The following is a 14612-nucleotide window of genomic DNA, read 5'->3' as shown; positions in this document are numbered from 1 at the left end:
TCGGCGACGAAGATGGGTTAGGGGTGTTACACCCCGTGACAGTATAGCAAGCTTGAAAAAAAATGCCAAAAGCCTCCTTACAAGTCGTGAAAGGGTCCTATTTATAGAGTTCAATAATAGCATTAAATACGAGTAATAAGGAATATTGTAAGTTGGATGACGTAAAAATGATTTATTTTAGTAAGAGTATATGTTATTGGTAATGGTGAATAGTGGATATGACTTACCATGTTTCTACAAGGGAGAAGCACTCAATATTACAATAAGAGGTTAAAATGAAACCTCTTAACTACTTCCATTCTTGATCCATTGAGACAAGCTCTTTGGAACATCCTAAAAGTGAAGATAATCCAAGAATCTTTCCATATTCTAGAGGTTATTTCCACTGTTTCTACTCTGGTGAAATAGTGTCGTGTGAAAGGTCTTCTAAGGAACATCTATCGTAATGTGAGTTGTTCTTAAATTGAAGTTGTTCCTAAAAAAGGTTAGTTTTACCTATTCTAAGTATGAATTGTTCTCGACATAATTGTTCTTCGTAGAAGTTGTTCCAAAAAAGAGTTGCTTTCAACATAGTTGTTCTTGGTAGAGATTATTCTAAATAGGAGTTATTCTATGGTGGTACTTCTCTTGAAATATCTTGTTTTGAACAAGGACTATTCTTGATAAACAATTGCCTCAAATAGAAGTTATCCTAAATGACGCTTGTTTTGAACATAATTGTTCTTGAAGTATTGTTACAAGAGTTGTTATGAACACTAATAGTTCTCAACATAAGTTGTTCTAAAATGGTAGCTACTCTGGATAGCAAGTGTTCTAAATTAAAGCTCTGTTTTAACCATAACTATTTCAAATTCTAGTTATTTCAACCAAAAGTTGTTCTAAACAATATCATATTTTTGTTTTATCGATGAAGAAAACACTTCATTTGATGAGTCGTCGTCTATGTTAAAAATTATAAAAACATAAAAAACGTAAAAAGATGATAAACAAAATGAATATGATTTCATCTATAAAACCCTTATAGAACATTGGAAAGAAAATTTTCTAATAGTAATGATCAACTTGAAAGAGTTGAATATTTAAAATTAATAGAACTTTATGAAAAACATAAAGATATTTTTAGTATGTTTAATTATCATTATATGTTAAAATATGATGATAGTAGCAGTACAAGTAATTATGAAAAAACAGAATTATTTAAGAAACAATCTGATGAAGAAAAAACTTCAGCAGATCAGGATATAAAAATTAGTAATCAATTTGATGAAGAAAAAGCTTCAACAGATCAGGATGAAGACATAAAAGTCTCAACTTATAATTCTGATGAAGAAACCACTTCATCTGAAAATGAAAAAATAGAACTGGTGGATACTGGACCAACAAATCCATATAGAAAAAAGAAAATAGAGTATGATAATCAAGCAAATGATTATCTGATTAAAGATATTAGTAAAGTTCAATATACAACCAAGTATGTTGACTAGTAATATAAAAAATTTAACTATTGATGAAAAAGATCCTAAAAATATAAGAAAATTAATTAATAGATTTTTATTAGGACGATTTGCTTTAAAACCAAATACTCATCATAGGTATAAAAGAAAAAAATATAATAGTCTAGTCAAAGGAAAACTAGGAAAATAAAAAATTTTACGGTCATATTAAGAGTCAGTTTTCTAGAAGAAAAACTTCTAAAGAACTAAAAGATATTTTAAATATTAAAATAGGTCATATAGTCAAAACTTTTCTAACAAAAGAAAAGAAGTTGAAAAAGAATTAAAAGTCATGAAAAACAAGATTTAGAAATTTCTATAAATCCTAAAGAAATATTATATGAGTTAATATCGAAACAAATTCGATAATAACGATGAATATATATTTATGTTTAATATAGGAAGAAGTTCTAATAATCAATTAGAAGAAATTCAATTAAAAACAGGATATTAAATTAGGTAATTTAATCGGAGAAGAAAAAGACTTTTCGATGAAATTATAGAAAAATTAATAAAATCATATTTCTAAAGAGGAAATATATAAGATCTCTAAGTTTAAAATATGGACTCGAGACATATAGAAAAATTAGCGGTAACATTGTCACTAAGGATACAAGAGGAGGATTAATGAAATCTCTCTCTTTACTAAAGAAAAATTAAGAGGATTAGAAAGAAATATCCTCGTGATGATATATACATTTAGGTATAATCATTATTACTATTAGAGCCTTATTTAGAAGAGATCATGATATTCCTATAATAGCTGTCCTTTTAGATAAAAGATTTGAAAATCCAATAAAAACACTTATTGAAGGTATTCAATCTAATTTACATACAGGCGTAATAGGATTTAAAGTTAAATCAAATTACTTTATTTCCATTACAGATCCTCTAATAGAAGAGTGTCTTTGCCTTAGGATTCAGACAAAAAATTCTGATATCAATGATTTAGCAGAAGATCTAGCAATCAGTTGGGCTTCTATTAATGAATATACAAATACGGCAGAAGTAGAAATAAAAGAGATCAATAACAAAATTATTGAACTCTTTGAACCAAACCGGTTCACTACTGAAATTCAGCCAAAATTATTAGATTTAAGAGATCTGTCAATTCCAAGAGATTGGATGATGGAAAGAATCAATAGTTCTAGTACTTCTAAACCAGTAAGTATTATAGAATATATGTCATCTGGAAACAAATTATATTTTAAGAACAATTGTATAACCAATACAAATGAAAATTTAGTTTTACCCTCTAGTTCTCAACCGTAAGAAGAAGAGGATAATATTAGTATAAATAATACACCAATAGGAATTAAAACAGTTCAAATTCCTATATTTCCTTCTAAACCTAGTAATAATTCTAATTAATTATGGTTTTATTACCATCAATACTCTTTATTATTATAGGTTTTCTCATTAATTCCCATTTTCTCAGAATTGCATTCTTTCTCGCAACTACAACTTGTAGCTCCAAGTATCTATCATCGCATTTAGAGAATATTTTTATATTTTCTAAACTGAAATGTAACTTTAATTTTATTCCAACCTTTGACTTTTTATCAATTTTTGAAGTTTGAATTTCTTCCATTCTAGTTTTTCTAGAATTATTACTAGGTTCGTAGGAAATATAGAAATTTGAACTGTTTTAATTCCTATTGGTGTATTATTTATACTAATATTATCCTCCTCTTCTAGTTGAGAACTAGAGGTAAAAATAAATTTTCATTTGTATTGGTTATACAATTATTCTTAAAATATAATCTATTTCAGATGACAAATATTCTATAGTACTTATCGGTTTAGAAGTACTAGAACTATTGATTCTTTCCATCATCCAATCAACGAGATATGGAAAACCCATATTTCTAATCAAAGAGCTAATTTCGAAGAGCTCTTACTAGATATTCATTATTTTAGTTGAAAAATAACTAAAGAAAATGAAGTGAAGATTTATTATTAAAATCTATTTTATATAGAGAATGGGATGAATTCCAAATAGAATTCATGAATATTAAGGAGATAAACAATCTTCTTGACATTATTCAATATTTTATTCATAAAGGAAAAACAATTCCATTATGAATAAGGTATTTAAAATATGTATGTTTAATAAAGCTAGAAATTATTACCAGTAGAAATATTCATAAAATAAATGAAATAATTTGCAGACAAGAAATTCAATTTCAAAAAGCTTTTTCGAATATTTTCTACAAGCATATGTTTTAATGATTATTTAGATAATGAATTTCCTACTTTAAAATACAGACTTGATCATGAACCATTTGATATAACCAATATTGAATGGGGTTTTACTAAATAAATAGTTGTGCAAAATCTCTCTTTTCATCTTTTAAAAGAATTTCCAGCTATTGTAAAGTCTAGAAAAGTTTTTGACTATATGACCTATTTTAATATTTAAAATATCTTTTAGTTCTTTAGAAGTTTTTCTTCTAGAAAACTGACTCTTAATATGACCGAAAATTTTTATTTTCTATTTTTCCTTTGACTAGATTATTATATGTTTTCTTTTTATGCCTATGATGAGTATTTGGTTTTAAAGCAAATCGTCCTAATAAAAATCTATTAATTAATTTTCTTATATTTTAGGATCTTTCTCATCAATAGTTAAATTTTTATATTACTAGTCAACATCTTGGTTGTATATTGAACTTTACTAAAATCCTTAATCAGATAATCATTTGTTTGATTATCAGACTCTATTTTCCTTTTTCTCTATGGATCTGTTTGTTCAGTATCCATCGATTCTATTTTTTCATTTTCAGATGAAGTGGTTTCTTCATCAGAATTATAAGTTGAGACTTTTATGTCTTCATCCTGATCTGTTGAAGTTTTTTCTTCATCAGATTGATTACTAATTTTTATATCCTGATCTGCTGAACCAATGGATTCTGAACCAACAGATCCTCGTAGAAAAAGAAAAATAGAGTCAGATAGTCAAACAAATGATTATCTTAGGTCTTTAAACAAAAATTTTAAAATTGATAATGATACTATAAGAATTTTTGGTAATAACACCGAAAATATAGCAACCACTGAAGTAAAACCTGAATATCAAGGAGAAACTTCTAATCAACCTATTCAACTAAGAATAGATGATTTAAATAAAAGAAATGTGGCCCAAGGAGGAATTTATTTAGATTTGACTAATACTCCTATTTCAAACTATGAAAAAATTATAGATGATTGGGCACAGTCAATGACTATTGTTGTAAACAACAACACATGGTCAAAAGAAAAATTTTTAAATTACTTTGTTGGAACATTTCAAGGAGATGTTCTACAATTTCTCAGACGATGGGAAGAATCTGAGAAAGGTAAAGAACAAAAGGGGCAATTAATCAACCAGATAGGAACCCCTAAGGATCTTTTAAAAGGATTAACCTTAATTCTAAAAACATAATTTTGTGGATATTATGATAAAAGGATCAAGATAACCAATCTAGTTATATCCTTTCTAAGATTAAATTATGTGATATTAGATATTTAGAAGATTTTTTAAAATTTCTTCATGAATATCAAAGTTAAAAATGAAAATATAGACTTTTGGAAAACCAATATTTTCATAAACTACCCCACTACAGGATGAGATATGTATAAACAAATATGTATCTTATTTAGAGAAGCACGATAAAACATCCGGACTTCTAGCGTAAAATTTAGAACTCTTTTATTAACAAAAATGAAAGGCTTTACAAGAGAGAAAACTAAAAAGTAAAACTATTAGGTAATTCTAAGATGTATTCTAAAAGAAAAGATAAATCGGAATTTACAAGATCTCTATACAATTGATCTTTCCTCTCTATTTATAGAGGAGATTAAAAATTCTATACAATTGTATTTTGAATCCCGAACAGTGTTTCTGATAAGGATTCGGCTTCAAATGGATGTGGCTGCTTCCACGTCTCATTTGTCTTCTTGTAACTTTAACTACATGGTCATGGTTGTTTCCACGTTGCATGCTTGAATTGAATGACCGCTTCCATCACTTGATTGTGTCATGGTAGCTTCTGTCATTGCTTGCATCATCATTGGTTTGATGAAATCTTCCACGTTGCAAGACTTTTTTGTCTGCACTTGGATTTCTTCTTTTGTCTTCATCATGGATTTGATGATGACTTCCACGTTGCCAATCTTTGTTGTTGGTATGTGGATTTTCTTCTTTTCAGGTTGCTATCTTTGTTAACTTCAACCTTCTAGCATATTATTGAGATTCATTTCTTCAATCTCATCCAAATGTAAAGAATCTGATGAGAGTCTTGGTGGTGAGTTCCACGTCTCCCATATATTTTTGATATTTTCTGTGATGTGAGATGGAAATTCTTCTATCTCCATTTCAGCAATCTTTTTTAACAGCTTCACAGATTCTTCATTTCTTTCCTCCTGGATGTTTCCATTCGGAAATGCCAATATCCTTCTTCCATCCGTCCATAGTTTGTAAATTTCATCATGGAGAAGATAATAGGCTTGTGATAATAATTCTAGTCCTGTTTGGACTTGATAATTATCAAATTTATTATAACATTCGTCAATGGTTTTTGACAAATGTTCTTTGTCTTCTTTGACTGCAGATAATTAGGGGGTTCCAATCATCTTTTTAATAATCCAAATTTGATACGGCTGATAAAATCTTTCTTGTTCAGCTATACCAATTAGACTACTAATTTCAATATGAAAATAGTAATAAAAATCATCATTGTTTATGATGTTTTGTAAGACAGACTTTACAATAGCTGGAGAATCTTTTAAAAGATGAAAAGAGAGATTTTGCACAACTATTTCTTTAGTAAAACCCCATTCAATATTGGTTATATCAAATGGTTCGTGATCCAATCTATATTTTATAGTTGGAAAACTATTTCAATAAAATTTGTAAAACATATGCTTGTAGAAAATATTCGAAAAAGCTTTTTGGAATTGATTCTGCTGGTTACGATAATTCCATTGATTTTATTGAATATTTCTACCGGTAAAATATGTCTAGATTTGTTATATAAATAAATTCTAAATACTTTATTCATAATAGAATTGTTTTTCCTTTATGAATAAAATATTGAAAAATATTAAGAAGATTGTTTATCTCCTCAATCTCCATTATAAAGATTTGGAAATCATCTCAATCTCTATATAAAATAGATTTTAATAATAAATCTTGACTTCATTTTCTTTAGTTGTTTTTCAACTAAAATAATGAATATCTGGTAAGAGCTCTTCTGAAATTAGCTCTTTGATTAGAAATATGGGTTTTCCATATCTCGTTTATAAAATCATAATTTTCTGGTGATAAACCAGGATTATAAAAAAATTTTATTTTTGAAAGATCTTTTTCTTCTTCAATTTGTTGTTTTTTCAACAAATTTTTCGAACTTTTGATGATTTCAGCATAACTTGTTTGTGATGCCAAATTCATATATTGAGACATTGGTGATTGATACACCATGTTTGAAAAAGAGGTTCCAACTGGTTGGTTTACCATTGGATATTTTAAAACATTTGATCCAAGTGGTTGGTTTACCATTGGATAAGACACATAATATCCCTGGTTAGGATAAAATGGTATTTGTGTAGGTACAAATCCTTTTTTGGAGTTTGATTCTGCTTTTCCTTTGTTGGGTTTTTTGTGAACGGTTGTCCATTCACCAACTATTTTCTGATGTAGAGGCTTTTTACCTCTATCCATAACCTGCTAAAATAATCAGCAATTGTTAGCAGTAATTATCTAATTTAACTGGTGTAAATTTTTTATTACACACGACCTTATTATTATTTTCAATAGGTATTTTTATATAATCTTTTTCTACTGATAACCAAATACAATGTTTATCAATAGTATAAGGTAAATGTCTAATTATAAAATTATTTCCTAATAATATATCTTCCCGCATTTCAGGAAAACACAAAATCTTAGGAATTATAAATCTAACATTGTTTATGTAGATTGGTATATTTTTGCTTTATAATTAATTATGGTTTTATTACCATCAATACTCTTTATTATTATAGGTTTTCTCATTAATTCCCATTTTCCACAGAATTGCATTCTTTCGCAACTACAAATTGTAGCTCCAGATCTATCATTGCATTTAGAGAATACTTTTATATTTTCCAAACTGAAATGTAACTTTAATTTTATTCCAACTTTTGACTTTTTATCAATTGTTGAAGTTTGAATTTCTTCCATTCTAGTTTTTCTAGAATTATTACTAGGTTCGAAGGAAATATAGGAATTTGAACTGTTTTAATTCCTATTGGTGTACTATTTGTACTAATATTATCCTCTTCTTCTTCTGGTTGAGAACTAGAGGATAAAACTAAATTTTCATTTGTATTGGTTATACAATTATTCTTAAAATATAATCTGTTTCCAGATGACATATATTCTATAGTACTTACTGGTTTAGAAGTACTAGAACTATTGATTCTTTCCATCACCCAATCTCTTGGTATTGACAAATCCCTTAAATCTAATAATTTTGGCTGAATTTCAGTAGTGAATCGGTTTGGTTCAAAGAGTTCAATAATTTTGTTATTGATCTCTTTTATTTCTACTTCTGTCGTATTTGTATATTCATTAATAGAAGTCCAATTGATTGCTAGATCTTCTGCTAAATCATTGATATTAGAATTTTTTGTCTGAATCCTAAGGCAAAGACACTCTTCTATTAGAGGATCTGTAATGGAAATAAAGTAATTTGGTTTAACTTTGAATCCTATTACGCCTGTATGTAAATTAGACTGAATACCTCCAATACGTGCTTTTATTGGATTTTCAAATCTTTTATCTAAAAGGACAGCTATTATAGGAATATCATGACCTCTTCTAAATAAGGCTCTAATAGTAATCATGGTTATACCTAAATGTATATATCTGACCTGAGGATATTTCTTTCTAATCCTCTTAATTGTTTCTTTAGTAAAGAGAGGGATTTCTGTTAATCCTCCTCTTGTATCCTTAGCGACAGTGTTACCGCTAATTTTTTCTATATGTCTCTGAGTCCATATTTTAAACTTAGAGATCTTATATATTTCCTCTTTAGAAATATGATTTTTATTAATTTTTTCTATAATTTCATCAAAAAAGTCTTTTTCTTCTCCGATTAAATTACCTAATTTAATATCCTGTTTTTCGTAATTGAATTTCTTCTAATTGATTATTAGAACTTCTTCCTATATTAAACATAAATATATATTCATCGTTATTATCGAATTTGTTTCGATATTAACTCATATAATATTTCTTTAGGATTTATAGAAATTTCTAAATCTTGTTTTTCAAGACTTTTAATTCTTTTTCAACTTCTTTTCTTTTGTTAGAAAAGTTTTTGACTATATGACCTATTTTAATATTTAAAATATCTTTTAGTTGTTTAGAAGTTTTCTTCTAGAAAATCGACTCTTAACCGAAAATTTTTATTTTCTAGTTTTCCTTTGACTAAATTATTATATTTTTCTTTTTATGCCTATGATGAGTATTTGGTTTTAAAGCAAATCGTCCTAATAAAAATCTATTAATTAATTTTCTTATATTTTAGGATCTTTTTCATGAATAGTTAAATTTTTATATTACTAGTCAACACTAAAAAGAGATTAAATAACAGCAAAAAATGATATTAAAAGTTGTTCTCTCCAAAACTTAATATCTACAAACATTATCCACTTAAGTCTTTTCAGACTCACTCGTATACAACAATTAGTAGTATGCATATCATTTGAAGTACTACTGAATTGGCTTCTAATATTGAATGTTAAATGACAAATAAAGCCGACTACCAACAAGAAATGGCAAGATCTTTGAACTCATCGTGCAGATTGTTGAGAACCATTCATAGAAAAGAATCAACTGTTGACGAAGGAAGCTGGTTTCCTTATTTACTTACGGGGAATCCAAGAAAATTTTGGCAATAATCATACGTTCTTGACCTAATCGAACAAAAAAAAGATTGTAACCGTTATTAATGCATCATTCATTAATAAGGTGGATTTCCATTCCATATTAATGCATCATTTTCGCAATAGATGATTCTCGAAATTGGAAAAATAGGGTTTGCCTTAACATGGAAATCCATGTTACCGCATCATTCATTTCATTTCGAAAGTAGGCACAAACCCTTTAATTAGGGAAAATAAGATAGACCGCCCGAGATATGACCGATGGAAGCATAATCGACGATCTTGAACACAATATACATAATACAACAGGTTTGAAATGGTAAAGATGAGAGTATTACATTCGTACTGGAACTTTTAGTACAATAATCTATATAATATGTATATTACACGACAGATGAAAAAAAAGTACAATACACGACATAAATGAACAAATTATCTGATCTAACTAATTAATGGTTCTCATTATTACTTCTATAAACAAAAATATATTAGAAGTGCAGAGCACAAGAACAAAATGGTGACTGTAGTTTCATTGATGATGAATAAAAGAAAGAAAAATACTGTTATGCTCACAATCTAGTTATTAGTCCTCTTTGAACTCTTTAGTTGGGCGTGCTTCGAAGCCCCCTTCTGCTCTCTTCTCAAGTGAATATGGCATACATGTCCCCAGAATTCTATCCCACATCACGAAGAATGGTTGGGAGAAGTTGTATTTGCTACCATAAAGCTGATGGTGGACATCATGATATGCAGAATTGTTTCTAAAGAAAATATGAAGTGGGTTTCCAGGAAGCATTAGCCCACAATGGTCGTCCACTGTTTTGATGGTGGCAAAAGAGAAGAAATAGATGGAGGTCCGAGGACACATGCCAGAGAGCATAAACGATAAGGCTCCACCTACTGTGTCAAGGAGAAGCCCCTCTAATGGATGATTGTACAAAGCTCCAAATGCGTAGGGAACAACAAGACGGTGATGCCGAGAGTGGAGGTGCCGATATAAGAACTTGTTCTCGTGGAAGTATCTATGCAAAAAGTATTGCCAAGTGTCCATAACCAACATTGCTGTAACGAACTGGCTAGCCAGAACAATAAACGAAGATGGCTGCTGAGAAGAAGCCCCAGCATGACCCCCTGTGACCTGCACAAATCAATGTTTGATAAAAAAGAACTGTATACACATAATGTCTCAACTGAAATTGCTTATATGGCTCATTATACATGCCACAGAACTTATGAAAAGAACAAACCAGAAGTGGAGTAAAGATGAAGGAGAAAATAAAATAAAATAAAAAACTGATAACCATCCCCAGCTATGCCAAATGTTAAATTATAACAGTTCTGAAACACATAAACAAGAATAGCACCCAGCTTGTGAGTCTTTCATTAGGTGACAAGATAATGAAGAAACTGTGAAACCAGTCTAAGATTAAGTAAATTTAATGTGGTTGTGATCACGGTTAAAAGTAGATTTCTGCCATTAAACTAAAGATCACAAACACAATCCATAACAAGGTATATTTCCATATTTACTCTGCCTAGCTCATATCTAATAAAGCATAAATTCAAAAGACAGATTATTTAGTATATATGCAGAAGAAGAGCTCATAAAATTACAGTATGATTACTCCTGAAATTTCATACTCACAAAAGACAATTGAATCAAATTTGGGGGTGAGTGTTGCATACGGCATATATTTAACACCAATATACTCAAACTTTCTAAGTTTTCCATATATTTGGAGAGAATAGTAGCTATGTATCTATGTCCGAATTTATGTTGAACACAAATGCTTTAGGAAAAATGAAGTGTGAAAGCAACATAGGATCCAATGTAAGAAAGATAGGATGTGGAAGCAGGTCCGATCAATTATCTATAAGCAAATTAACTAATACCCCAGAACAACATTGTGTGCAGACTAACCAAGAACATCCTATGCTACATATAATCTTTCATGGGTGAAAAGAAGTAAAATTGAAACTCAAGGATGATTATACCTTAGATTTTCTTTTTTATTGCCATCGATTACACCTTAGATTATTCATTCAAATTTCGTATGTAGAGTGTACAAATATATCAGATACAATAGAATGACGCAAACAATTAGCTCCACACTTTTGCTATCATGTTTGCAGAGTAACCATGGGTAACAATTTGGAACGCTGCAATTGGTCAAATCTTGTGGGCTAACATACTTTCTAAGACAAACCCAAATTTTTATCAAAGAAAAACAAGAATTTTTAATGAAACCCAACACCAGTAACCATTCGATATCTCCTATAGTCAAATTAAAATACGATCCCTATCATCAAAATTTCAGCTACAATTACAAAAGGTAGCGTAAGAGAAATTCATAAGTAATTGTGTAGGTAACGAAGAAGGCATTTGATTCTAAGCAACTGAAATCCAAAATTTCAGATCCATGGTTCAAGAGAAAATAAATTAATCATAAAAAGTAAGTAACATAAGAGTTGATGTAGGGAGGATTTACCGTGAACAAAAGGATGGCGACAGCAGCCTGAAGAAGTTGCTGGAAAAGAACGCCTTTAACGACAGTTAGTTTGGAGACCAAATTCTTCTCTTCCTCGTCTGACTTAGAATGCAATCTATAATTCTCAAACGACCCCAAACACATATACATTCCTGAATAAATCCAATACACAACAATCGGAACCACAGTTCCCAACAATTCATCGGATACAGCGAAACCCATTTCCTTTTACTTAACTAATATCAAACAAAACCACATGAATTTGTTTCCTTCTTTGAAGAAAAAAACGACGACGTTCAAAGTTTCAGTCTACCGTCTCCGGTGTCGCAGTCGAAATTTAAAGAATTAAAATTAAATGAACATAAATAATAATATCTAAATAATAAAATAAAAAGGGGAAATAATGAAAACAGATGTTACTTAGGGTTGGAAAGATAGCAGAAGATTCGAAAAAGAAAAATAGAAAAGAAGAAAGAAGTGAGGTAAAAGATGGAAACTTTGGGCCAGAATAACAAGGAACTTAATCCGGTGGGTGCGTTCTATTACAAGAAATAAATAAATAAATACTGGCGTATTTCTTGCATCAATCAATATTTGAACAGTGATTAGTTTTGGATTTTGTTCAAGCCCGTAGTTTTTGGGTTTACTATGGTCGACCAAACGTCAATGGGAAGAAGAAGTCGTATTTTATGACGTGATGGCCGAGGCTTAGGAGAAACCAAAGAGTCCATAACTTTAACATCCTGGGTTGAGGGAATACGAACATGACAAAATAAAGCCATATATCCATTGGACACTTTCAATGGCTCTACAAAGCTTAAGGTTGAATTGAATCAAGTACAAAAATTTTGAATTAATCGAGTTTATAAATTATATTTTATTATTTTATCAATTTGAATTTTTTGAATCGAGTCGATTAAAATGAAATTTAAGTCTAGTCTAATCGAGTGAAGTTATTCGTGTTAAATTAAAAAATTAAATATGTCAAATAAAAATATTATTACAAGATAACTAATTTCATGTTAGAGCATATAAATTTGAAACCATATATATTTGAAAAAAATTCAAAACAAAATAATAAAAATAAAATACTTTAGTATGATAAATTTGAATCATTAATTTAGTTCCAAAATTATCATTTTAGAAAATTTTAAAATTTTAACTTTTTATATATCTTTTAGAATTTATTATAATTTTATAATTTTTTAAAAATATAAATTTTAAATTTTATAAATATTTTGAATTTTAAAATTATTTTGAGTTTTTAAAATTATTTTGAATTTTTTATAATTTTTATTTAGAGAAAGATCAATTTACTTATTTTCAAAGTTGACAAGGATCAAAAGAGTAATTACACCAATATGTTATTCGAATTATTTGAGATATTTGAATTATGAAATTCAACTCGACTTGAACTCAAAACTCGACTCGAGTTATTTGAGTTGACTTGAATAGTTTGAATAACTCGACTCGATCAACTTAAAATTAGAAATTTTTTTCGATTTTTTAAATTAAATCGAAGTTTGCTCAGCCCTGACTCATTTCACATTTAAGTGATAAGATTCAAATTTTGTCATCTGCTTCTCCTTTTCTCAATATTAAATGATAAAAAAATATTATTCAGAAGTTAAAAATTAGGTTAAATAATATTTTGGAGCCTAAACTTGATAATTATTTTTACATTGGGATTTGATTTTTTTTTTTTTTACTTAAGTTAGTTCCTAAACTTGACAATTATTTTAACATTGGAACTTAAACTTTTTTTTTGTCAAAGTTAACTCTTAAACTTGACAATTTTTCACACATTGGGCCTAAGCTGTTTTTTTAAACTTAAATCTCTAATATTTTTTTGAAAACTTAAAGTTTAGGCTCCAATGTAAGAATGATTACCAAGTTCAGAGATAAATTGGACAAAAAAAAAAATCCAAGTCCCAATGTGAGAACAATGGCCTAGTTCAGACCCAAAAATAAGAACAATTACCAAATTTAAGAACTAATTTAAAAAAAAATTCAAACCCCATTATAAAAATTGTTGCCAAATTTGAGCCTCAAATAATGATTTAACTATTAAAAATTTAATCATTATGTTCATATATGTATTATTTGTCAATACATATGATTTAATGTAGACATACATAACCCACTAATATATAAGAGTGAAAAAAACTCATGTGAATAAATTAAAATTTATGTATTCTAAAATAATAGTAAATATAAGATATTATTTAGTATAATTAATAACTTAAAATAAAATTTAATCATTATAATATTCACAAAATTTTAAAATAGGAAATACAAAATTATAATTTAATTAAATAAATTATAAAAACATTCATTTTTAAAAGTATTTAACTAGTATTTTATTTTATTTATTTATTTTATTTTCAACTTAGTAAAATTTGAAGTTTGGTAGTCAAGTGTATTAAGAAAATTGTTACACTGTTTATTACACACATAAATAAAACTCGAAAGAATAAAAGATTGAACATAGGAAGTTGTTTATAAAGTCTGGACATAAACTACATTTGTGAGGCTTTTCCTAGAGACTAATTTTTTTTATATAAGTCACATGGTACAAACAATTATTTAATATCACTCTATCTTAGACCTTGGATAATTACAACCTTCCCCAATTGAATATAGTGAGAACTCTTGTAACACCCTATACTCAACTCGAATTATCGGATCAGTATATTTGATGTTATAAGCTTAAACACTT

The 14612-nt window shown here is 28.4% G+C and overlaps 1 protein-coding gene across 1 annotated transcript; it reads right to left on the bottom strand.

Moving 5' to 3' along the window:
* Positions 1–9714: 9714 nt before the first annotated feature.
* LOC105794193 (sphinganine C4-monooxygenase 1) lies at positions 9715–12462 on the bottom strand. Its single transcript, XM_012623236.2, has 2 exons — positions 11894–12462; positions 9715–10542 (listed from the first exon to the last, which is right to left on the bottom strand). The coding sequence occupies exons 1-2, from the start codon at positions 12113–12115 to the stop codon at positions 9988–9990; spliced, it is 777 nt and encodes a 258-aa protein (XP_012478690.1). The 5' UTR covers positions 12116–12462; the 3' UTR covers positions 9715–9987.
* Between the last annotated feature and the right edge of the window lie 2150 nt (positions 12463–14612).

Source organism: Gossypium raimondii, chromosome 3, assembly GCF_025698545.1.
Source record: "Gossypium raimondii isolate GPD5lz chromosome 3, ASM2569854v1, whole genome shotgun sequence".
NCBI classification, from domain to species: Eukaryota; Viridiplantae; Streptophyta; class Magnoliopsida; order Malvales; family Malvaceae; genus Gossypium; species Gossypium raimondii.
This window is presented reverse-complemented; position numbering and strand designations above follow the sequence as displayed.